The sequence below is a fragment of the Salmo trutta genome, chromosome 15 (genome assembly GCF_901001165.1).
Source record: "Salmo trutta chromosome 15, fSalTru1.1, whole genome shotgun sequence".
Taxonomy (NCBI): domain Eukaryota; kingdom Metazoa; phylum Chordata; class Actinopteri; order Salmoniformes; family Salmonidae; genus Salmo; species Salmo trutta.
In genome coordinates, this window is record NC_042971.1 from 19,409,219 (window position 1) to 19,436,117 (window position 26,899).

Sequence of the window (26,899 nt, forward strand, 5' to 3'; positions counted from 1 at the left end):
AGGCCATTCTATTCATTCTATTTCTGTGGTTCAGACAGATTGGTGGCTAGCCAGTTTGGTATGCAATGTATGATTAGCATAGATACATACAATCATTTCCGAATCGAAGGATTCATTGCTTCGCCAAAATGTTTGTTTTATAAATTTGCTTGAACGTTTACCGCCTGACCTGGAATCAGTCGTATTGTAAAAATGAGGCATTTTAAGAATCCAAGCTAGCTGGCTAGCTAGCTTTCCATCTTGTAAACTCAATGTGCTTTGCTAGCGTAACGTTAGCCAATTTGCTAGCTAACCGTTAGCGGACTAATAGTGTAAACGTAAATTATTTGGTTTGCTAGCTAACGTTACATTTTATTGATGGGATAACGTTAGCTGGCAAGGTGTCCTGTAGTTTGTCCATCTGTCTTCCTAAACCTAGCTAACGTTAGTTTACCAGCTTCCGCTTTATTCCTTTAACTATCGTTTCATTTACTGGATTTGACGTAACATTAGCTGGCACTGGCTAGTAGCTGCAAGATATGGCCACTGCCTCTAGCTCCTGTGTGGGGAGAAATGTGTCTAGAAATGGACCTTCTGTCTCGACCCCGACCTCGGGAGCACCTGGACAATCACAGCCTATGGTCGTTGTATGGGAATGGCAGGATGATCTTGGCGTCTGGCGGCCATACAGCGGCCAGGTGAGCGGCTACATAGAACAATGTTTCTCTTCTCCGCGGGGACACAGAGGTGGGAGTCCTGGCTCCACCAGTATCTGGCTCGGACAATCAGATCCCAGTTTGTCGCCTTATCTTATAGACATACCAAGCTTGAAGCAGTTCCGCCAAGATACAGGTAAGGAAATTAAGCCACTGAACTACTATGTAAGCTTTATATTACAACTCAACGGAAGCCTTCGGGCTTTAGTTTATGCTCTAGCTAGCGCAGCGCAAGATAGCTAGCTGTTGTTGTGATCATGTGTTAGCTACCATAAACCAAACATAATCGCATTGCTTAGCTTGATAACAGCAATAGCGAAGAGTCAGCTGCTTGTCTATTTCCCAGCGATGGCAACGTTTTCTTTGGCCAACTAGTTAGCTGGCTAACTAACTGCAATGTCACAGAGATTATATCAGCCAGGGATATGCACTACATGACCAAAACTGTGGACATTTAAGTTACTCAACGAACACCTAGTTCCAAAATCAAGTGCATTAATATGCATTTGGTCCGCCTTTGCTGCTATAACAGCCTCCACTCCTCAAATCAAATTTGAGCAGATGTTATTGTGAGTGTAGTGAAATGCTTGTGCTTCTGCGAAGGCTTTCCGCTAGATGTTGGATCATTGCGGGGACTTGCATCCTTTCAGCCACGAGCATTAGTGAGGTCGGGCACTGATGTCAGTATCAATTCATCCCAAAGGTGTTCGATGGGGTTGAGGTCAGGGCTTCCACACTTATCTCAACAAACCATTTCTGTATGGACCTTGCTTTGTGCACGGAGGTATTGTCATGCTGAAACAGGAAAGGGCCTTCCCCAAACTCTTGCCACAAAGTTGGAAGCACAGAATCACCTACAATGTCATTGTATGTTGTAACATTAAGATTTCCCTTCACTGGAATGAAGGGGCCTAGCCTGACCCAATAAAAACAGCCCCAGACCATTATTCCTCCTCCACCAAACTTTACAGTTGGCACAATGCATTGGGGCAGGTAGCATTGTCCTGTTATCTGCCAAACCCAGATTTGTCTGTTGGACTGCCTGATGATGAAGCGTGATTCCTCACTCCATCACTCAACACTTGGCATTGCTCATGGTGATCTTAGGCTTGTGTTAGGCCATGGAAACCCATTTCATGAAGCTCCTGACGAACAGTTATTTTGCTGACGTTGCTTCCAGGGACCGTTTGGAACTCTGTACTGAGTGTTGCAACCAAGGACAGATTAATTTTATGCGCTTCAGCACTCGGCGGTCCTATTCTGCAGCTGAGCTATTGTTGCTCCTAGACGTTTCCACTTCTTAATCAAAGCATTTACAGTTGACCGGGGCAGCTCTAGTAGGGCAGAAATTTGACGAACTGACTTGTTGGAAAGGTGGCGTCCTATGACGGTGCCACGTTGAAAGTCACTGAGCTCTTCAGTAAGGCCATTCTACTGCCAATGTTTGTCTATGGAGATTGCATGACTGTGTGCTCAATTTTATACACCTGTCAACAACGGGTGTGGCTAAAATAGCAGAGTCCACATATTTGAAGGGGTGTCCACATACTTTTGTGTATACATATATATTGTATATAAAATGGACAATCCATTTTAATGCAGACTAGATCAAAACATGAATCATTGAAAATGTCAAATTACCCAATGGCTCATGATCATTTTCTGGTTAAAAAAGTGGGGGTGTAGATGCTCCGTTGCTCAGATGTTAATGGATGTTCAGTGTACTTAGTTGACATCATGAACCACACTACTACTAGACTAAGACTATAATTAATAAATAGTTTGGCGTTCACTGATGTCTATTGCATAATTTTCTGTGCAAAGCACTTTTGCCTCATGAGTACATTATTAAATCAGTGTTGTTCTTTTCTCTCTAGGGAAAACGCGGTCTGTACGCCGTCAATTGTTTGCCCAGTCCTCAGGCTTGGCTAGCGGAGTATATTGGGAGTGGGTGAATGACGAAGGAGGATGGACTCCATACGAGACTCGCACTTCTATCCTACTAGAACACAGCTACCAGGCACGGCAGGCCACGGCGGACATTGTCTCACACGGCTATAACTACATAGTGGACTTCACGGCGCTGGCCCAGGTCAACAAGGCCACGGGCTACCGGCGGCAGGTACGACGGCAGGGTAACCTCCCCTACCCACTGGCATCTGGTGCATCCGTCATCCACTCGGGCCCGGCCTGCTCCTGCCAGCAGTGTCTGAGCCACAGCAGCACTGGCCCCATGACCAGCCGCTCGCGCCACTCCTTCTCGTCGGGGCAGCTTAGCCGGCCTAGCCTCCAGGTCCCTAGCAGGGCGACTGGAGCTCACCCCACCTCAGTGTACTCACCCTACCCCAGGAGGCCTCTTTCTGTGGGGGGTATGGCGTGGGGAGGCCCCTGGCCACTGGCACCCTCCGCTAGTCAACTCCCTGGAGCTCAACTGGCCTTCTCCACCAGTGCCAATGGCTTAAGGTGGGTCCTCAGGTCCATCTATTGGCCTTTTCAACCGGCTTTGTTGGCATTGTTTGAAAAGTAATTGTCGACTCATTTAGGAGCTTATCCATTTAGACTAATAGTCTTTGAGTTGAGTAAGGCATAGCCTACTGATAGAGGGTCTGATTGACATTTAGGCAGAGTTTACACAGGCAGCCCAATTCTGATCTTTTTCCCAATTATTGGCAAATTAAAAAGACCAATTAGTGGCAAAAGATCAGAATTGGACTGTCTGTGTAAACGCAGCCTTAGACCAAATTGTTGTTTTGAACCAATTTATTTCTATGATCTATAATTTCATCTTGAGCTGAGTGAGCTGAGTGACATATCGAGTGAGCTGAGTGACATATCGTTATGTTTTGGGGTTAAACTACAGTATGTCATAGAGTGCTGAATCTGAAAGATTCACAAACACTGGTCGAAAACACCAGGATAAGCTCTTTTGTTGACCTCCACTAAAGAGGAAGTGGTGTTACGCAGGATAGGAAACAAGATTTGTGACCCAAAGCTCTGCTTGGTCAATACGCCCGCTGATGTTTAAAGGGTTACATTACATCAACTGTTGCGTGTCACACACACTTCCTCCCATTGTTGTGTCACCATGTGGTCCCTGGTTGTAGTAGGCCTAGGCTGTGTCACACCATGTGACGAACAAAGCACGCGGATGACATACTAGTATGTCATCCTTGTGACGGTTATATAGCATTTTTGTTTTCAATAAAACCTTAGTGGCACTATTTCTGAATGTTTTGAAGCAGACTTGATGCCACACAGCGCCTGCCAAATATTCTTAAAATAACTTGAGTGAAAAGTGGCAGCATTAAGCAATGTTGAACATAAACATTCACATTACTCCAGATACTTATCAACTTGGAGAGAAAGCACACAAAGTACAGTGCATTCAGAAAGTATACAGACCCCTTTTTTCACAATTTATGTTATAGCCTTAATCTAAAAAGAAGTTTTTTTTTACATTTTTGCCACAAAAAAAAAAACATACCTTATTTACATAAGTATTCAGACCCTTTGCTATGAGACTCGACATTGAACTCATCCTGTTTCCATTGTGCATCCTTGAGATGTTTCTACAATTTGGTTGGAGTCCACCTAGGGCTGGGAGATATGGCAAATCAATTATCACGATATCTATATATTATTTCATTCGATAACGATAATTATGACGATATTACTCAAATAATGTTTAAAAGGTGCATATCTGCTTCAGACTCAAGAATGCCTAATGCCTTAACAAACTACTATGCAGGTAGCCTAGTGGTTAGAGCGTTGGGCCAGTAACCGAAGGTTGCTAGATCGAATCCCCGAGCTGACAAGGTAAAAATCTCTCGTTCTACCCCTGAACAAGGCAGTTAAACCACTGTTCCCCGATAGGCCATCATTGTAAATAAGAAGTTGTTCTTAACTGACTTGCCTAGTTAAAGGTTCCATAAAATAAAAATGACGTGAGCTACACATAAAATTATACTTTAAGGAAAGTTGTTCCATGTTTGCGGCCAGGGAGCACGTACCTGGGGTCAATTAAATTCATAAGCCTCTTGAAACATTCCTTTTTGACTGTGCTAATTGGTAGCATGTCCTTAGCAATGCATACTAGCATTTGTGATGTCTTTGTCTTTTCGATGTTTGCTTGTAGGGCATAAACACTGTCAGTGTTGATTGCTTCGGGCAAACATCCCTAGATTGGCTGGTGGTTGAGGGGCATTCATCAATACCGTGGCGCAAACTCAAACTTCCTGCATGCTCCAAAGAGTGATTTTGCTTCAGATGTTGAAAAAGGTTTGTCGTATTACCAGACTTCGTAGCCACCTGTCTACGGCACAATTTGCACCGAACATTGCTCTGCTCTTTGTCGGACTTCAAAAAGCCAAACCACTTCCAAATTACTGAAACAGTTTAACCCTTTTTATCAATAATTTCTTAGCCATGGAGAAGGAGCAGCTTACAACTATCACTGTTTTTGCCTACATCACTCATTTTTCGTGGTTAATAGTGGCTAATCCATCACTTGAGGTGCTAAGTGTTTTTTGTGGGCGTATACCTCTCCACGTGCATATTGTCACATCTCTGCACGTTCCTGCTGCGTCAGAGGTGAAATGGACTGCTGTACCTAATTATTCTATTTCGACCTTATCGAAAATGAATCTAAATGTTTTTATATTGTTATTGTGGTATATTCAATTGATTGGACATGATTTGGAACTACACACACCTGTGTATAAGGTCCCACAGTTGACAGTGCATGTCAGAGCAAAAACCAAGCCATGAGGTCGAAGGAATTGTTTGTTGAGCTACGAGACAGGATTGTGTCGAGGCACAGATGTATGCAGCATTGAAGGTCCCAAAGAACATAGTGGCCTCCATTCTTAAATGGAAGAAGTTTGGAACCACCAAGACGCTTCCTAGAATTAGCCGCTTGGACAAACTGAGCAATCGAGGAAGAAGGGCCTTGGTCAGAGAGGTGACGAACCCAATGCTCTCTCTGACAGCGCTCCAGAGTAAAAGGCACATGACAGCCCACTTGGCGTTTGCCAAAAGGCACCTAAAGACTCTGACCATGAGAAACACGATTTGATGGTCTGATAAAACTTAGTTTTACCTCTGGCCTGAATGCCAAGCATCATGTCTGGAGGAAACCTGGAACCATCCCAAAGGTGAAGTATGGTGTTGGCAGCAACATGCTGTGGGGATGTTTTTCACAGGCAGAGACTGGCAGACTAGTCAAGATCAAGGAAAAGATGAAAACCTGCTACAGAGCGCTCAGGACCTCAAACTGGGGCAACGATGTACCTTCCAACAGGACAACGACCCTAAGCACACAGCCAAGACAACGTAGAAGTGGCTTTGGGACAAGTCTCTGAATGTCCTTGAGTGGCCCAGCCAGAAGCCGGACTTGAACCCAATCGAACATCTCTGGAGAGACCTGAAAATAGCTGCGCATCGACGCTCCCCATCCAGCCTGACAGAGCTTGAGAGGATTTGCAGAGAAGAATGGGAGAAATTCCCCAAATATATGTGTGCCAAGCTTGTAGCGTCATACCCAAGAAGACTCGAGGCCGTAATCGCTGCCAAAGGTGCTTCTACAAAGTACTGAGTAAAGGGTCTGAATACTTATGTAAATATGATATCAGTTTTTATTTTTGATACATTTCTAAACTTGTTTTTGCTTTGTCATTATGGGGTATTGTGTGTGTGTATATTGATGAGGGGGTGAAAAAACAATTTAATCCATTTTAGAATAAGGCTGTAACTTAACAAAATGTGGAAAAGGTCAAGGGGTCACAATACTTTCCAAAGGCACTGTATCTGATTAGGGCTGGGAATTGCCAAGGACCTCACAATACGATATTATCGCAACACATAGGCTTGTATTGCAATTCTCAGGGTTCTATATATATTGCTATTTGATGCTCCAAATATTGCTCACTATATATCTGCTGCAAAGAGATGAGAAAATGAGTTTTGATCAGTCAGGAAAATAAAAGTGCTGAAAACATGTTAGTTCACTATTTAAAAAGATGCCGAACAAAAGTTTTATAGGATGAAAAATACTGGCGTTTTGGAGCAGGTACAAACGACCACCGGTAACTAACGCTACCTAAAGTATTACAAATATATATATTACAGTTGAAGTCGGAAGTTTACATACACCTTAGCCAAATACATTTAAACTCAGTTTTTCACAATTCCTGACATTTAATCCTAGTAAAAATGTCTTAGGTCAGTTAGCAACACCACTTTATTTTAAGTATGTGAAATGTCAGAATAATAGTGGAGAGAATTATTTATATCAGCTTTTATTCCTTTCATCACATTCCCAGTGGGTCAGAACTTGACATGCACTCAATTAGTTTTTGTAGCATTGCCTTTAAATTGTTCAACTTGGGTCAAACATTTCAGGTAGCCTTCCACAAGCTTCCCACAATAAGTTGGGTGAATTTTGGCCCATTCCTCCTGACAGAGCTGGTGTAACTGAGTCAGGTTTGTAGGCCTCCTTGCACACTTTTTCAGTTCTGCCCAAACATTTTCTATAGGACTGAGGTCAGGGCTTTGTGATGACCACTCCAATACCTTGACTTTGTTGTCCTTAGGCCATTTTGCCACAACTTTGGAAGTATGCTCGGGGTCATTGTCCATTTGGAAGACCCATTTGTGACCAAGCTTTAACTTCCTGACTGATGTCTTGATGTTGCTTCAATATATCCATATAATTCTCCTCCCTCATGATGCCATCTATTTTGAAGTGCACCAGTCCCTCCTGCAGCAAAGCACCCCCACAACATGATGCTACACCCCCACAACAACCGTGCTTCACCCCCACAACATGACGCTGCCACCCCCGTGCTTCACGGTTGGGATGGTGTTCTTCGACTTGCAAGCCTCCCCCTTTTTCCTCCAAACATAACGATGGTCATTACGGCCAAACAGTTCTATTTTTGTTTCATCAGACCAGAGGACATTTCTCCAAAAAGTACAATCTTTTTCCCCATGTGCAGTTGCAAACTGTAGTCTGGCGGTTTTGGAGCAGAGGCTTCTTCCTTGCTGAGCGGCCTTTCAGGTTATGTCGATATAGGACTTGTTTTACTGTGGATACCTACACTTTACTGTAGATACTTTTGTACCTGTTTCCTCCAGCATCTTCACAAGGTCCTTTGCTGCTGCTCTGGGATTGATTTGCACTTTTCGCACCAAAGTACGTTCATATCTAGGAGACAGAATGCGTCTCCTTCCTGAGTGTTATGACGGCTGCGTGGTCCCATGGTGTTTATACTTGCGTACTATTGTTTATACAGATAAACATGGTACCTTCAGGCGTTTGAAAATTGCTCCCAAGGATGAACCAGAGTTGTGGAGGTGTACCATTTTTTTTCTTCTGATGTCTTGGCTGATTTTGTTTGATTTCCCCATGATGTCAAGCAAAGAAGCACTGAGTTTGAAGGTAGGCCTTGAAATACATCCACAGGTACACCTCCAATTGACTGAAATGTCAATTAGCCTATCAGAAGCTTCTAAAGCCATGACATCATTTTCTGGAATTTTCCAAGCTGTTTGAAGGCACAGTCAATTTAGTGTATGTAAACATCTGACCCACTGGAATTGTGACAGTGAAATAATCTGTCTGTAAACAATTGTTGGAAAAAGTACTTGTGTCATTCACAAAGTAGATGTCCTAACCGACTTGCCAAAACTATAGTTTGTTATCAAGAAATGTGTGGAGTGGTTGAAAAATGAGTTTTAATGACTCCAACCTAAGTGTATGTAAACTTCCGACTTCAGTTGTATATACAGTACCACACAAGTTTCTTTATTTTTACTATTGTCTACTTTGTAGAATAAAATGAAATGAAAACAAAGAAATAACACAGGGAAACATGTAGGATGCAAGAAAGTGTTAAAAAATCAATATATTTTAGAATCTTTAAAAGAGCCACCCATTGCCTTGATAACAGCTTTGCACACTCTTGGCATTCTCCAAACAGTCTTGAAGGAGTTCACATATATGTTGTGCTCCTTAGTGGCGCAGCGGTCTAAGGCAATGCCTCTCAGTGCTAGAGGCATCACCACATAACCTGGTTCGATCCCGGGCTGTATCACAACCGGCCGTGATCGAGAGTCCCATAGGGCTGCGCACAATTGGCCAAGCGTCGTCCGGGTTAGAGGAGGGTTTGGTTGGGGTATTCCGTCATTGTAAAATAAGAATTTGTTCTTAACTGACTTGCCTAGTTAAATTAATGTAAAAAAAATCGACCATGAAGGCCTGATTCACGCCGTCTCCTCTGAACAGTTGATGTTGAGATGTCTGTTACTTGAACTCTGAAGCATTTATTTGGGCTGCAATTTCTGAGGCTGGTAACTCTCTAATGAACGTATCCTCTGAAGCAGAGGTAACTCATGGTCTTCCTTTCCTGTGGCGGTCCTCATGAGAGCCAGTTTCATCATAGCGCTTGGATGGTTTTTGCAACTGCACTTGCAGGAACTTTCAAAGTTCTTGACATTTTCCGGATTGACTGACCTTCATGTCTTCAAGTAATGATGGACTGTCGTTTCTCTTTGCTTATTTGAGCTGTTCTTGCCATAATATGGACTTGGTATTTTACCAAATAGGGCTATCTTCTGTATACCACCCCTACCTTGTCACAACACAACTGTTTGGCTCAAACGCATTAAGAATGAATTTTTTTATTTCATTTTTTTTATTTCATTTAATTAGGCAAGTCAGTTAACTTCTCTGGGCCAGTGGGAAGTTTGCGTCCCACCCTATTCAACAGCCAGTGGAATCGCGTGGCGCGAAATACAAATACCTCAAATGCTGTAACTTCAATTTCTCAAACATATGACTATTTTACACCATTTGAAAGATAAGACTCTCGTTAATCCAACCACGTTGTCCGATTTTCAAAAAGGCTTTACAGCGAAAGCAAAACATTAGATTATGTCAGGAGAGTACCCTGCCAAAAATAATCACACAGCCATTTTCAAAGCAAGCATATATGTCACCAAAACCACAGCTAAATGCAGCACTAACCTTTGAGGATCTTCATCAGATGACACTCCTAGGACATTATGCTATACAATACATGCTTGTTTTGTTCAATCAAGTTCATATTTATATCAAAAAACAGCTTTTAACATTAGCATGTGATGTTCAGAACTAGCATACCCACCGAAAATTTCCGGTGAATTTACTAAATTACTCATGATAAACGTTGACAAAATACATAACAATTATTTTAAGAATTATAGATGCAAACGCTATGTCAGATTTTAAAATAGCTTTTCGGCGAAAGCACATTTTGCAATATTCTGAGTACATAGCTCAGCCATCACGGCTAGTTAATTTGATACCCACACTTTTTTGGTTACTACATGATTCCATATGTGTTATTTCATAGTTTTTATGTCTACACTATTGTTCTACAATGTAGAAAAAGAAAGAAAAATCCAGGAATGAGTGTGTCCAAACTTTTGACTGGTGCTGTATACATATATACACTTTAGGTATCGCTACACTAGATATGCGTAACTGCGGTAGGCCCTCTCTGCATGTGTTCTGGAATACTTGCAGCAGGACTTGTTTCTGCTTTTGCTCTGCTCTCTCTTGGGCACCACTAAACACAGGCCTCAATGGAACAACATGACAGATTTGGAAACCAGGAGGAAATACCCGCACAGTGCACCGCAGTCCCCCTGGCCTTTGTCTGACGTGGAGCAGGAAAGACAGATTTTTGGGGGTCCATTGTTATCCTCCTCATGGGGGCAGGTTCAACTCTGAACACAGGCAGGCATGTTTTAGCAAGGCCACGCTAGCTCCCCATCCATCATTAATCAGAGGAAGGCCATTTATCTTCTGTGGATTTCCTAGCTTTTTAGTTTAGAATGTTGAAATTCAAATCGTAACCTTTTAGTATTGTTATTGATATACTTGTTAACCTGCAGTGACAGGCTGCAGAACTATTCAATATAGATGATATCGTGGATGGATTCTGCGGTGTCAAGAGCACATTTTCTTTGAGAACCACCACATCAGTTTTTCACTTGATTGCTTATGTAATGGTGTGTACGGATTCGTGTGTGCCTTTTGGCCTCCACAATGCTTCGTTAATGTCTGTTTTCCTGTTTCCTCTGCCACAGTATCCCCGCCATTCCTGTGCAACTGAATGGATCCACCAGTGTGAGCTCAGCCCTGGCAGGTAAACAGGTCCCAATAATTCATCCAATTTTCACGTCCCCCATGGTGGTACTACCTGTATTCTTACAGTCCCCATCCATGTGAATTCTAGCGGTTTCGGTAAAGCATTGTTTTTCCTGTTGATGATGGCAGAACTGTCTGCTCCATGCGTTTACGTCTCAGTTTGAAAGTAAGAGGGTGAAAATGTGTTACGTTTTCACTCAAGTTCTAAAAATCGATGTTTCAGCCAAATGTGTAGCCTATGGCAAGCTAATGTCTTAACAAAGATGGCTGATACACCAGAAATGGGCTACACATTTGACAGCACTGTTCAGCAATTGTGTGCTTTAGTAAGCTTATTTGATAGACCTGACAGATTTTAGAGGCATAGCTTTTGTTGACCAGTCATTATAGCAGTGATACAGAGAACTCCTGTGTGATTTCATGGCAATGGCCTGTCACTGTCTATGGTGTGAAAGCCATTGTCTCTCTAGACAACTAGCCTAGCACCTCAGTTTATCACTGTGCACAATCTCCACAGACCATTTACATTTAAGTCATTTAGCAGACCAGGCCCTGTTGTGCTCCAACCATGCTTGGTTCTTGTCAGTTGCCCAGCCCATGATGTCGTTTATTTTCCAGGGTAGTCTCAGGGGTTTGTGGTCTTAATGAAAAGGGATAGTTAAAGCAATAGTTCACTTTTTTCTTTCTCGTTAGATTATTTTCGTTACACTTAGGGTGTTGTCGTTTTATCCAAACCGTTTATTTTATTTGTTATATGGTTATTTCGCAATGTCCTAACTAGTAGTTTATCTTTTTACGCAAAAAATATCTAATTCCCGTTGAGACTGAGGATATATATGTATGTGTGACCAACAGAAATTCAGCTTCCTTTGCATGTGACTGGTCATAAGTCATAACAAGCTCTGATCTGTGAAGAACACTTTTGGTCCAGTTGGGCTTTAGCTAAAATGTTTTGTAGAGAGCCAATGTAGAGTGCATTTTTTAAAGATTTTCTTTTGTCACATTTGTAAATATTTTTTTGTGTGCTGGTATTCCTCTTTTTACAACGTACCCTTAATGAATAACAGATTTTTTTTTCACCTAGTTGGTTCAGGGATTCAAATCAGCAACCATTCAGTTACTGGTCCAATGCTCTTAACCACTAGGCTAAATGCTGTCCAGAATCGAGGCAGAACCTTACAATATGGCTTTAAAGAGGAAATCGGTGCATTTATCACATCAGCCCACATTTATTACTGCGGAATGTTAGTCAAACACATTTTCTTTACTGTACAAACATTGAATCCAAATTACTTCTTATTCCTGAATCCGATGTTCTCTATTTAGACCAAGCAGAATTGGTCTGGAAGCTTCCCAAACTTCCCAATACACGCCCTCTTTTCCCACCAGTCAGTCACTGCTTTATCCACCATGTCGCATCCCTTTGGTCCCGATCCCCTTCCAACCCCCCCCCCCCCCTGACCCCCACCCCCTCTGCATGTCTCCACCGGTCCTCCCCTGGCCACCCACTCCAGGCATGGCCTCCATTTTGATGTCAGCAGTGGGACTCGGCGTGCGCTTCATGAGTGCCCCCTCTTCCGCTCCTCCTCCCCCCAGCAGCAGCAGCAGGCCCGCGGGCTCCAAAAGTCGCAGCTCGGTTAGGAGGGAAAAGAGGCAGCACAGGACAGGTAGCTACGCCACCCACCCCCCTCCTACCCCCCCATTATGGGCCTGCATCCAGCTCTGTGCCTTATCACATCCAATGCTTTCCATTGTGTTGTCATCTTGAATCATCCCAAACAAGTTGTAATACATGTTCAAATCTTTTTTTTTTATTCCTTGTGTTTTTGTGGTAGGAAACTAATATGCCTGCCTGGTGAAACATTGGAGATATCCAAGCTAGGAATTCCTATTCTCACTCAGTTTTAGGATCTCAATAGTCACTACAAAAGACTTACAATCAATGGGAGTGATGGGGGCAACTGAAATCAACTCATTGATTTGGTTTGACTTAAAGGTGATTTGGCCCAAAATATATGCATGGTTGCCCCTATCACTTCCATTGATTTTTCACTAGTGGTGGCTAAAGTTAGCTCAAGTTAGTAGTGGCTTTTTAAATAAACCTGTTCCATGGATTACATTTCCCCTGGCTGATATACTACTATCGTGTAAGGAACCATTTATCATTAAGTTGTGTGTGTATTTTATATTATATATGCATTTCAAAATGTAACCTGAAAGGCATCTCGGGCAGTGTGTTTTGATTGATTTCTGCAGGCTTGTATAGCTTCCTTTTATTTCTCTTACATGTGCTCGCTCTTTTATCGCATTCCATCGCCCACTTGTCTCTGTACGAATCATTTGCCCTTCCGTGACTCTCTCTCATTCATATCCACAAATCAGTGTTGTGATGTTGCTTGGCAGTCGACACCGTATTCATTAGCTAACAAACGTTGGTGTGTTTCCTTCAGAACTAATCGTGTTCCTGCTTTTTGGATCCAGCTTATCTTCATATAATGCTTTTTATTTACAAAGGTGTTATATGAAGATGGCAGAGCGGACTGACATTCACAAATCTAACTCTGAAGAAGGATCCCAAATGGCACCACATTCCCTATATAGTGCACTACTTTTGACCAGGGCCCACAAGTCTCTGGTCAAAAGCAGTGCACTATGTAGGGAATAGGGTGGCATTTGTGATGCAGACCCTGACTTACTAAGAAAGAAGGAAGAGCAAGAGGGTGCTTTTGGCACATTAGTGGATTAGTGTCAATGACAGCCATAACTGTCAAACATTAATACTGTGTGCCTCAAACTCATTTTACATTTTTGAGCAGTGCTCTTGCATGGTACAGATTTGCCAACGAAGCCTGCCTAAAGTCTGAGCTGCAGCGAAGTGTGTAGGCTACTTCTGCAGAATGAGTTGGGAATTTTTGCTTTAGGCTTTCAGAAGGCAGAAATATAAAATACAGCGAAAAGTGAAGTGTCAGTTAAAAAATGTTTTCGGATAAACTTTAGGCTCTAAAATCTAGGCTATTATTTCTGTGAACATAATTTGTTCACAAACTGCAAAACAACTAGGCAACCACTGTTGTTTCAACCACTGAAATCCATGGATAAAAAAAAAGTCTATACAATTTCTGTCATTATAATACCACCTGTGTCCTGTGTGTGGTTGGCTTCTCCCCAACTCTGTTCATTGTGTCCACTGTCCTCTCAGTCCCGGCCCAGAAACCAGAGGATGTCATTCACCGCTACATGGAGGAAGTGGCCTCTGCTCAAGACGAGGTACGCATGTCAATGTCAATCTCCCTCCTCCTCCCTCGCATCTTATTTATTAGTTTTTTTGGTATAGGGTGAAGTTGCCCCTAGACGCTGATCTTGGGTCAGTTTAGCATTTTCCCCACTAATGGTTAAGGTTAGGATTGGGGGAAGGGAATCTTATCCTAGATCTGTACCTAGGGGGAACTTCTCCCTGGGGCTGTCTTTTTACGCAGCATTCACTGAAGTACGGCTCTTGCAGGAGAATCAGTCTTGTTTCCTCGTTCTGGTACACTGGAACTCATTGTAAACATTAAATGAATTACACCTGCTTTTGTTTGCATGTAGTCTCTGACTTAAACCATTTTTGTAAAAATTATACATTCATGTGAAGATGTGATTTAAAAAAAAAAAAATTATACAGAGCCACTCATTTTATTTGTATTGAAGAAAGAAATTTGTTATTTTGCAAAGAATTTGCAGTATGCATGTTGAAAGCAATATTTCTCTAAAATGAACACAGGCGTGGCCTATTTCTAAAGCAGTATGAGCAAACCAACTGCTGTTTTGTATACAATACCCATCTGTATCCCCAAGTTATGCCAACCTCAATTTATAGACTTGCAATATAATATAGAGATCCTGCAATAATTGTTCTCGTGTAATTTTATTATAACATTCTCCCTGTGGTTTTAGGACTGCATCATCTGTATGGACCGGCTGTCTTGTCCGTCGGATTATGACGTCGCGTCTGAGGGAGCCCAGTCCATCCAGCCTGGCGCCGTGGGCAAGTTCAAGTGTGGACACTCCCTGCACATGCTCTGCATGCTGGCCATGTACAACAATGGTACCAAGGTGGGTGCCATAGATATCCTAAATGTAATTCAGTTGGTTGCCTGGAAGACACCAGCCCACATATTGTCCTACATAGAGGCATTAACATATTATAAGCCTTAATGGCTTGCACATGCTTATAACAAGTAATGAAGCGTTATACCTGCAGGCTTAAAGTTAAGTGTTACCCACAACATGTCATATTACAGTGCCTTCAGAAAGTATTCACACCCCTTGACTTTTTCCACATTTTGTTGTTACAGCCTGAATTGAAAATTGATTAAATTTAGAATATTTTGGTCATTGGCCTACACACAATACCCCATAATATCATAGCGGAATTCTATTTTTTGAAATGTTGATATTAATTAAAAATGAAAAGCTAAAACGTCTTGAAGGGCTGTGGCGGTCATTAAATTTTGACGGCTGGTGATTGTCAAGCAAATAACTGCCGGTCTCACGGTAAATGACTGTTAATTAAACACGTAGCATCTCCTGGCTTCCACGCATAGCCTACAAGCCACTGATGTAGACCATAGGAACATCTACATTTAAAAAAAAATGTAGATATAAATCCATGTAATATAGCCTACACCATCACAGTAAATCTGTTATGTATTTTAGACAGGTCTAAAGAAACATGATATGAAGATGTAGTCTATTTCAAAAGTATAGAATAGCATACTCTGAGTTGTCCATATGTTAGGCCCTGATCAGGCTATGGGCTACACTAGTTAATTTAGCCTACAAGATTTGCTTAGAATTCCGTGCCATTATTTTATAGTTTGAAGAATACAATTGAACATAGCTGAATAAAATAGATTTGAGTGCGCACATGTGACTATTCTGTGTTGATACAAATGTTGGGCTATATGTTTTGATTTTGGATACATTCTAAGGCTCCATGATGCGACTCCAATGATTTGAAAAAAGTCGCATGAAAGGCATGAGCTCTGCTTTGTTTTTTGCGCAGGCTGTACATTGTCAGTCTCTCATTCACAATTTGACAAGCACTTGACAATGCCTCAAATTTCCCGGCTGCCCCCCCTTTTTGTGGCCGTAATGCCCCCTAAATAAATCCATGCCTTTTGTTGCCGTTGTGTCCTTGGGCTGAATATAATAATTATAATTCCCTTCTCCCCGCTGCGTGCTGAAGCACCTCACTCACATGGCTCTCCATCACATGATTGGGTCTTTCTCACAGGTATCCCGAAGACCGACACATTGGGGACGCAACTGTGTGCGTCCTTATCCAATTCCAAAGTGCATATTTAAGATATTGGAAGAACTGTCCACATTTACTTTTCGTCAGCCAACAAGATGAGTAGGCCTAACAAACAGCAAAAGCACTAGCCTGTCAATCTACTATCCCCCATAGTACAAAAGTTGACTCTTATGTCTCTACACCTGTTGTAAAGCGTATTAATGTGCTTCATTTTAAGAAGTTAATTGGCCACTTTTTAGTTGTGATACAAACATATAGGCCTATGGGCTAGGCTACATGAGGTGTGTGTGACTGATTTTAAAGTCGCAAAAAAAAAAGAAGCATTCTCTGTTTCTTGAATCATTCACAAGTGATAGGCTGATATTGTCAACCAGCATACTATTCTTAATTTAATCTAGTCTTTACATATACTAAATAATCTGTGTGAAATTTGATTTAGAATGGACCATTATCATGCACCTGTCTCGAAACGGGCAGCTGAAAAAAATACATGTCCTACTTTCGCTAGCCTGTAGAAAGCTGAGATCCTCAATTTTTAATAGAGGCCATCTGTCTGTTTTCTCACGCAGTTGCATAGCCTATAGAAATGTTGCACAACATGAGCTCATGGGCTCTCATGAAGGGTTCGATTACGTTTGCATTGATGTCAGAGTGATTAGAGGGACAATGTAGTGCTGAGTACCAGGCAGTTAGCAAGTTTGGTAGACTACTAATGACCATCAGCAGCATCGGAGCTTGGAGAAGCTTAATTACCGTGACTAAACGGTCCCGTGGAATTTGACTGCCATCATGACCCGTGACTGCCGGTGTGGAGGTAATACGGTCATCGTAACAGCCGTAGTTTTGAGTTTAAGTATTCAACCCCTTTGTTATTGCAAGCCTAAATAAGTTCAGGAGTAAAAATTTGCTTAACTCGCATAATAAGTTGCATGGTCTCACTCAGTGTGCAATAACAGTATTTAACATGATTACCTCACCTCTGTATTCCACACATTAAATTATCTGTAAGGTCACTCAGTTGAGCAGTGAATTTCAAACACAGATTCGACCACAAAGACCAGGGAGGTTTTCCAATGAATTGCGAAGGGCACCTATTGGTAAAAATAAAATAAAGCAGACATTGAATATCCCTTTGAGAATGGTGAAATTATTTATTACACTCTGTAGTGACTGGGTGTATTGATACACCATCCTAAGATACAGGTGTCCTTCCTAACTCAGTTGCTGAAGAGGAAGAAAACCGCTCAGAGATTTCACCATGAGGCCAATGGTGACTTTAAAACAGTTACAGAGTTAAATGGCTGTGATAGGAGAAAACAACTGAGGATGGATCAACATTGTAGTACTCCACAATACTAACCTAAATGACAGTGAGAAGGAAGCCTGTACAGAAAAAAAAATAAAAAATCGCATGATTTCTTTTTTCTCTTAAAAAAAATAAATATATATATTATATTTTATATATAATATATATATATTTTAAAAAATGTATTCCTGTTTGCAACAAGTAAAGTAAAGCAAAAAAGTTGGCAAAGCAATTAACTTTTTGTCCTGAATATTAAGTTTTATGTTTGCAACACATTATTGAGTACCACTCCATATACAGTACCAGTAAAAGGTTTGGACACACCTACTCATTCAAGGGGTTTTCTTTATTTTAACTATTTTCTACATTGTAGAATAATAGTGAAGACATCTCAACTATGAAATAACACATATGGAATCATGTAGTAACCAAAAAAGTGTGTTTTAGATTCTTCAAAGTAGCCACCCTTTGTCTTGATGACAGCTTTGCACACTCTAGGCATTCTCTCAACCAGCTTCACCTGGAATGCTTTTCCCACAGTCATGAAGGAGTTCTCACATATGCTAAGCACTTGTTGGCTGCTTTTCCTTCACACTGCGGTCCAACTCATCCCACATCTCAATTGGGTTGAGTTTGGGTGATTGTAGAGGCCAGGTCAACTGATGCAGCACTCCATCTTGCTCCTTCTTCGTCAAATAGCCCTTACATAGCCTGGAGGTGTGTTTTGGGTCATTATCCTGTTGAAAAACAAATTATTTTAATTAGGCAAGTCAGTTAAGAACACATTCTTATTTACAATGACGGCCTACCGGGGAACAGTGGGTTAACTGCCTTGTTCAGGCGTAGAACGTCAGATTTGTACTTTTTCAGCTCGGGGATTCGATCCAGCAACCTTTTGGTTACTGGCCCAACGCTCTAACCACTAGGCTACCTGCAGCCCCGGTAGTCCCACTAAGCGCAAACCAGATGGGATGGCTGCAGAATGCTGTGCATCAGACAGTGTCACCAGCAAAGCACCATCACACCACCACCTCCATGCTTCATGGTGGGAACGACAAATGCAAAGATCATCCGCTCACCTACTCTGCGTCTCACAAAGGCACTGCACCATGAAGGCCTGATTCACGCAATCTCCTCTGAACAGTTGATGTTGAGCTGTTTGTTGGTTTGAACTTATTTGGGCTGCAATTTCTGAGGTTGGTAACTCTCTAATAAATGTATCCTCTGCAGCAGAGGGCTTATGAGCTGTTCTTGCCATAATATGTACTTGGTCTGTTAACCCTATTTGGTATCTTCTGTATACCACCCCTGCCTTGTCACAACATTACTGATTGGCTCAAATGCATTAAGAAGGAAAGAAATTCCACAAATTAATTTTTAACAAGGCACACCTGTTAATTGAAATGCATTCCAGGTGACTACCTCATTCTCTCAGCTGGTTGAGAGAATGCCAAGAGTGTACAAAGCTGTCATCAAGGCAAAGGGTGGCTACTTTGAAGAATCTCAAATATTTTGATGTTTTAACACTTTTTACTACATGATTCCATATGTGTTTCATAGTTTTGATGTCTTCACAATTATTCTACAATGTAGAAAATAGTAAATTTATAGAAAAACCCAGGAATGAGTAGGTATGTCAACTTTTGACTGGTACTGTATGTAAATTAGATATTTCTGTATTTCATTTTCAAGAAATAAAAACTTGTTTTCACTTTGTCATTATGGATTAGTGTGTGAGAAATGTAATCCATTTTGAATTCAGGCTGTAGCACAGGTCAAGGTGCCTTCAAAAAGTATTCATACACTGTACAGTGTATTCACACCCCTTGACTTTTTCCATGTTTTGTTACAGCCTTATTCTTTATTTTTTTATTTTAACCCGCTTTTTCTTCCCAATTTCCATCTTGTCTCATCGCTGCAAGTCCCCAACGGGCTCGGGAAAGGCGACGGTACAGTCATGTGTCCATGACACCCCTAACCATGCTCCTTAACACCCGCCAGCTTAACGCGGAAGCCAGCCGCACCAATGTGTCGGAGGAAACGCTTTCCAACTGGCGACCGGGGTGAGCCTGCAGGCACCCGGTCCGCCACAAGGAATCGCTAGGGCACGATGAGCCCCGGCCAAACCCTCCCCTAACCTGGACGATGCTGGGCCAATTGTGCGCCGTCCCATGGGACTCCCGGCCACGGCTGGTTGTGGAAGAGCCCGGGAATGAACCTGGGTCTGTAGTAACACCTCTACCACTGCGCCACCCGGGAGACACATTACAGCCTTATTCTAAAATGGATTCCAAAAAAAATTCTCATCAATCTTCACACAATATGCCATAATGACAAAGCGAAAAAACTGGTTTTTCAAAATGTTTGCAAATTTATGGAAAAGGAAAAAAAGAGTATCTTATTTACATAAGTATTCAGACCCTTTGCTTTGAGATTCAAAATTGAGCTCCGGTGCATCCTGTTTCCGTTGATCATTCTTGAGATGTTTATACAACTTCATCGGAGTCCACCTGTGGTAAATTCAATTGATTGGACATGATTTGGAAAGGCACGCACCTGTCTATATAAGGTCCCACAGTTGACAGTGCATGTCAGAGCAAAAACCAAGCCATGAGGTTGGAGAAATTGCCTGTAGAGCTCCTGAGACAGGATTGTTTTAGGGCACAGATCTGGGGAAGGTTACCCAATCATTTCTGCAGTGTTGAAGGTCCCCAAGAACACAGTGGCCTCCATCATTCTTAAATGGAAGACGTTTGGAACCACCAAGACTTCCTAGAGTATTCAGACCCTTTAACCTTTACTTTGTTGTCGCACCTTTGGCAGTGATTACAGCCTCAAGTTGTCTTGGGTATGACGCTACAAGCTTGGCACACTTGTATTTGGAGAGTTTCTCCAATTTCTTCTCTGCAGAGTCTCAGGTTTAATGGGAGCGTCGCTGCACTGCTATTTTCAGGTCTCTCCAGATTATTTTGATCGGTTTTAATTCTGGGTTCTGGCAGGGCCACTCAAGGACATTGAGACTTGTCCCGAAGCTACTTCTGCGTTGTCTTGGCTGTGTGCTTAGGGTCGTTGTCTTGTTGGAAGGTGAACCTTTGCCTCAGTTTGAGGTCCTGAAGAGCAGGTTGGAGCAGGTTTTCATCAAGGATCTCTTTCCCCTGATCCTGACTAGTCTCCCAGTCCCTGCAACTGAAAAACATCCCCACAGCATGATACTGCCACCCATGCTTCATCGTAGGGATGGTGCCAGGTTTCCTCCAGACGTGACGGTTGGCAATCCGGCCAAAGAGTTCAATCTTGGTTTCATCAGACCAGAGAATCTTGTTTCTCATGGTCTGAGAGTCTTTAGGTGCCTTTTGGCACACTTCCAGCAGGCTGTCATGTGCCTTTTTACTGAGGAGTGGCTTCCGTCTTGCCACTCTACCATAAAGGCCTGATTGGTTGGGTACTGCAGAGATGGTTGTTCTTCTGGAAGGTACTCCCATCTCCACAGAGGAACTCTGGAGATCTGTCAGAGTGACCATCAGGTTCTTGTTCACCTCCCTGGCCAAGGCCCTTTTCCCCCCCAGTTGCTCAGTTTGGCAAGGCGGACAGCTCTTGGAAGAGTCTTGGTGGTTCCAAACTTCTTCCATTTAAGAATGATGGAGGCCACCGTGTTCTTGGGGACCTTCAATGCTGCAGAAATGTTTTTGTCTCGACACAATCCTGTTTCGGAGGTCTACGGACAATTCCTTCGACCTCATGACTTGGTTTTTGCTCAGACATGCACTGACAACTGTGGGACCTTTTTATATAGAAAGGTGTGTGTGCCTTTCCAAATCATGTCCAATCAATTGAATTTTCCACAGGTGGACTCCCATCAGGTTGTAGAAACATCTCAAGGATGTTCAATTTTGTGTCTCATAGCAAAAGGTCTGAATTCTTATGTAAATAAGGCATTTCTGCTTTTTATTTTTAGTAAATTTGTTACCATTTTTAAAAACCTGTTTTCGCTTTGTTGTGGGGTATTGTGTGTAGATTGAGGAAAAATATTTGAATCAATTTCAGAATAAGGCTGGAACAAAATGTGGAAAAAGTCAAGGGGTCTGAATACTTTCCGAATGCACTGTACAAATCCTTTTGGTATTTTGTAAAGAAAGTCTGCCTCCGTTGGGTGTCTTCTAAGGTGGTTGACTGTCTGTTCTCTGTTCCAGGATGGCAGCCTCCAGTGCCCCTCATGCAAGACAATCTACGGGGAGAAGACTGGGACCCAGCCCAAGGGGAAGATGGAGATCTATAGTATCTCCCAGTCCCTCCCTGGCCACCCCGACTGTGGAACTATCCAGATAATTTACAGCATCACCCATGGGATACAGGTACACACACAAGACACACACAAGACACACACAATAGACACCACGAGACACACTCACTCACTTCCTCACTCTCTCCAGGGTCCAGAGCACCCTAATCCCGGGCAGTCGTACACCTCTAGAGGCTTCCCTCGCTTCTGCTTCCTCCCAGACAACAAAAAGGGCAGAAAGGTAAGCAGCTATCTTACAACGAACCAACACACTGCAAACAGTTGACAACACCCTCGATGTGCTCATAAGGGCACGCAACAGAAAATTAGCAGTTCTCCGTTTTTTTCCAGCTTGCTCCCTAATGAACACAACCTTTGACTCTGCTCTGCTCATGTAACCGGTGCTGTACTGCACCGCCGTAGCTCCGCTGTGTGTGTGTGGTCCTTTTGTAGCTCCGTTGGTAGAAGACGTGGACTTCGGTGATCAAGCTGTTTTCAATGTAATGAGTTTCATCTGCATCCAAAAGAAAATACAAAAACATTTGTCGAGCACATATGTTCTGCCAATCATTGCCTCTCTCTACAACAGACACAATACAAAGGACGGTGATTCGTCAAGGAGCTAGCCATCATTCACAAATACAACACACTAGCTAGCTAACAACCAGATGTTGAATTCAAAATGTTATTCTTAAAAGTAATACTCACAATACCATCCCTTTGAGTAAACACTAAATGTACACCATTATTTATGAACAAAAGTGTCTTGTGCTTATTACATGTAACATTTCTGAAGATGACAGAAAAGGCGTGCCTACCTCTCTGCGTCAAAATTATTTGAGCATGCAGGGCAAAACGTAAGTACCCGCTCCCCTATTCCCCAGGATTCGGGCAAGCATAATAACTCGACATGCTATATGAATATACGAACCTGATGAAATGCACAAAATATTTGAACAACTGTTACACTCACATTCCTCGTATGTGCTAAAACCAGTCTAGGAAGTCTGACTGAGCAGTTTCAGGGGGGGAAAAGAGAAAATATTTAATTATTCAGGTGTACCATTCAAAATAGTGAAACCTCTCACTTGAATATCTTGTTCCAATTCCTCATTACTATTTTAATTTACCATTCATTGCGACCAACTCCGCTGCTCTGTTGGCTATATTTAATAAATGCTTATTTACTGTACAGTGTGAGGTAATTGTTTTATTGATAATTCATCCAAATGTTCTTGCCAAAGAAATCCATTTCTATATCTGATTTCCTGTCACTGTCGACGCGAAATCAAATGGGCATACCTCTACATTTGTCATTTAGCAGACGCTCTTATCCAGAGCGACTTACAGTAGTGAATGCATACATTTTGTTTTTCCTCCGTACTGGCCCCCGGTGGGAATCGAACCCACAACCCTGGCGTTGCAAACACCATGCTCTACCAACTGAGCCACAGGGAGACAGTGCAGACCACCTTAAAAGGGACATTCAGCACTTTCAGGGTGAGGAACATTCAATGGGCCAGGAGAAACTTAAAAGGGGGTTTACTTTTAAAGGGGGCCGAACTGACAGATTTTGCTTCGGGTTTTCCTCATTTAAGAACACAAGATTTGGGTCTTGGAGGCATGGTTGGATGTGTGTGTGTGTTCGCACGTGGGAAGCGTTTGTACGTTAACTATGGCAAAACGGTACCACAGTCACTTACTCGTCTAAATAACTTCAAAACATTCTAACCTGCTCTGCTAGGGGGAGTAAAATGGTTAGTGAGGTGTGAAAGTCACTAAATTAGCTCATACTCTTATAGTTCTATGTTGTATTTTGTATATAATATACAATATTTACATTGTTTAAAGTCCTCTATTGTCTCTATATTACATTTCTATATGTCTTGCTAGCAGCACCATTTTACCAAGTCAAATTCTAAAGGTGATTCTGAAGTACAGTACATAGCACTTTTGCCAGCCAGTGTGCGACCGTGGCAGTTAGGTCGCTGTTGGATATCTATGGGGATAGTTGGTGATTATCCAATTACACAATGTACGTGGGACAGTATTTTCTAGTTTTCTCATAATATGTCAAAAAGTGTACTTTCAAGGTATTTGTTTATTTTTAAATTATCCAGAAATGAATGTAAAATGTTGTTATTAATCTAAACACGGATCATATTTCAGAGCACACGGTAAGGTTTCAAATGACACCAAGACTGTCTTTGTAGCACCTACACACTCATCGTTGTAGTGTCTTTAAAGAAGGCCTGGGTAAGGCCAAAATGTCACATTTTTCATTTCAATCAATTATTTCTCAATAATCATTTTGGGTAGACTTCAAAGGTATGCCAAACATCCTTACCCCAAAGGGCATTTCAATGCATTTAATTTCAGGAACATCATATCTTTGAGCCAATCTCGTATGGAGTTGCCCACTACAAACTTCAAGTAACTTTGGCCACCGCTAGCTAAAAGTCTATGGCAGTGATGGGGGCATGTCATCTCTAATTTCATGTCTAATTTCATGTCAGGTGCTGGAGCTGCTGAAGGTGGCTTGGACACGGCGCCTCATTTTTACGGTGGGAACGTCCAGCACCACAGGCGAACCCGATACGGTGGTGTGGAATGAGATCCACCACAAGACGGAGATGATGTCCAACGTGTCGGGCCATGGCTACCCGGACCCCAACTACCTGGACAACGTGCTGTCCGAGCTGGCCTCCCAGGGGGTGACCGACGACTGCCTCCTCAGACAGGAGGGCCCCAGCCAGGGAGGAGCGTCAAACTCTAGACTGTGAAAACTGACCTTGAATCCAGTTACTGAAATCTGGTTATGGCTAGGGAGCATCCCACTGTGAAACTGACCGTGAATCACGTTCCTCGTAATGTCGCAACTTCAACATAGAGAACATAAGGGATAAACCAAGTATTCACATTCCCACCTGGATGTGTTTTTATTAAGTATTCAATGCAAAGCGTATGTCTAAGTGCAGTGTGCTGAATACTGCACATACTGATAATGTGGGGTTTGACTTGGACTTTATTTGCCATAGTAGTGCTCCATCAGCTCTTGGTTTAGTCACCTAGGCTGTCTTTCAAAAGGCACCCTGTATACATCCCGATATACTTTTGTAGTGATATACTTTTGTAGGGAGATATATATATATATATATATATATATTTGAGTGCCCTTTGACAAAAGGATTGTTGGTTTCTTTTGGAACAGACTGATGTGTCGCACCCCTTTTGACATGCACCATGGAAAGTGCCAGCTCTCGCGGGGAATATAGAACATCAGTAGCACTTTTAGTTTTGACAGTGCATTTAATTAACACATGGTAATTACCAGGTTATCTGGTTGATAGTTAAAAATATATTTTAAGTAAATTATGCAAATACTTATTTTTGTTTATCTGTTGAGCAATGTAGTTACCAAATACACAGGCATATAACAAAATGGTAGCAAAGTGAGTACTTGTTTGATTGTGTTATAATGGAGGAAAAACTTTTTTATTGGGCATTTTCATTTTTGGCTGTAATGAAAGCACAGTAAAGGAACAGATTTACCTGTAAATGCCAGTTATTTTAGAAGTATAACCCGTAAGAGAAACTTCTCACTTTGCCTTTGTTTCAGTTGTATTTTTTGTTCTTAATGCATTGTAATTGAAATGTGGAATCCTTAGTTGCTACATCCATGTTTTACTTAAATTAATGATATGTACCCATTGATTCTTGAAAAATATAACTTATAAATGCCTCATGAGCTTAGTTCAATTGTCATACCCCATCAGAACCCAAAATAGAAGATTGCTACTCCAATGTTTAAACAATGTATATTTAAACAAAATCTGTATAGCCTCAACATGTTTAAAACTATACATTTGTATATAATGGATGGTCAGTCCTTGCATCTATGAATTTTGAGAGTGGTTATGTTTCTCCAGGCCCATCCCTCAGCTTTTTACCAAAGCACAGACAGGGTGATTGCTTTATTTTTTATTTTTTTTCACCAGGTAGGCAAGTTGAGAACAAGTTCTCATTTACAACTGCGACCTGGCCAAGATAAAGCAAAGCAGTTTGACACATACAACAACAGAGTTACACATGGAGTAAAACAAACATACAGTAGAATATAAGTCTATATACAATGTGAGCAAATGAGGTGAGATGGGAGGTAAAGGCAATAAATAGGCCATGGTGGCGAAGTAAATACAATATAGCAAGTAAAACACTGGAATGGTAGATTTGCAGTGGATGAATGTGCAAAGGAGCAAAATAAATACAGTAGGGGAAGAGGTAGTTGTTTGGGCTAATTATAGATGGGCTATGTACAGGTGCAGTAATCTGAGCTGCTCTGACAGATGGTGTTTAAAGCTAGAGAGGGAGATAAGTGTTTCCAGTTTCAGAGATTTTTGTAGTTCGTTCCAGTCATTGGCAGCAGAGAACTGGAAGGAGAGGTGGCCAAAGGAGGAATTGGCTTTGGGGGTGACCAGTGAGATATACGTGCTGGAGTGGGTGCTACGGGTGGGTGCTGCTATAGTGACCAGCGAGCTGAGATAAGGGGGGACTTTACCCAGCAGGGTCTTGTAGATGACCTAGAGCCAGTGGGTTTGGCGACGAGTATGAAGGGAGGGCCAGCCAACGAGAGCGTACAGGTCGCAGTGGTGGGTAGTATATGGGGCTTTGGTGACAAAACGGATGGCACTGTGATAGACTGCATCCAGTTTACTGAGTAGGGTATTGGAGGCTATTTTGTAGATGACATCGCCGAAGTCTAGGATTGGTAGGATGGTCAGTTTTACGAGGGTATGTTTGGCAGCATAAGTGAAGGATGCTTTGTTTTTGCGAAATAGGAAGCCAATTCTAGATTTAATTTAGGATTGGAGATGTTTGATGTGAGTCTGGAAGGAGAGTTTACAGTCACCTAGGTATTTGTAGTTGTCCACATATTCTAAGTCAGAACCGTCCAGAGTAGTGATACTGGACGGGCGGGCAGATGCAGGCAGCGACCGGTTGAAGAGCATGCATTTAGTTTTACTTGTATTTAAGAGCAGTTGGAGGCCACGGAAGGAGAGTTGTATGGCATTAAACTTATCTGGAGGGTTGTTAACAGTGTCCAAAGAAGGGCCAGAAGTATACAGAA

At 42.1% G+C, this 26,899-nt stretch overlaps 1 protein-coding gene and 1 non-coding gene across 3 annotated transcripts; one reads left to right on the forward strand and one right to left on the reverse strand.

Moving 5' to 3' along the window:
* Positions 1-25,647, forward strand: LOC115148596 (probable E3 ubiquitin-protein ligase DTX2). Of its 2 annotated transcripts, XM_029690636.1 has the most exons (9): positions 1-831; positions 2,573-3,158; positions 10,827-10,885; positions 12,402-12,554; positions 14,087-14,154; positions 14,824-14,982; positions 21,683-21,844; positions 21,923-22,012; positions 24,288-25,647. In XM_029690636.1, the coding sequence occupies exons 1-9, from the start codon at positions 519-521 to the stop codon at positions 24,552-24,554; spliced, it is 1,857 nt and encodes a 618-aa protein (XP_029546496.1). In that variant the 5' UTR covers positions 1-518; the 3' UTR covers positions 24,555-25,647. The 2 variants fall into 2 exon arrangements, with proteins under 2 accessions (XP_029546496.1, XP_029546497.1); XM_029690637.1 differs by lacking the exon at positions 12,402-12,554 and having other exon boundaries at positions 2-831.
* trnaa-ugc (transfer RNA alanine (anticodon UGC)) lies at positions 23,157-23,229 on the reverse strand. Its single transcript has one exon. It is a non-coding gene; the product is annotated as a tRNA-Ala (tRNA).
* Positions 25,648-26,899: the final 1,252 nt, after the last annotated feature.

Coding starts and splice junctions, on each gene's coding strand:
- LOC115148596 (XM_029690636.1), top strand. CDS start 519: ATGGCCACTGCCTCTAGCTCCTGTGTGGGGAGAAATGTGTCTAGAAAT. Junction 3,159..10,826: donor ACCAGTGCCAATGGCTTAAG/GTGGGTCCTCAG, acceptor CCTCTGCCACAG/TATCCCCGCCATTCCTGTGC. Junction 10,886..12,401: donor TGTGAGCTCAGCCCTGGCAG/GTAAACAGGTCC, acceptor CACCCACTCCAG/GCATGGCCTCCATTTTGATG.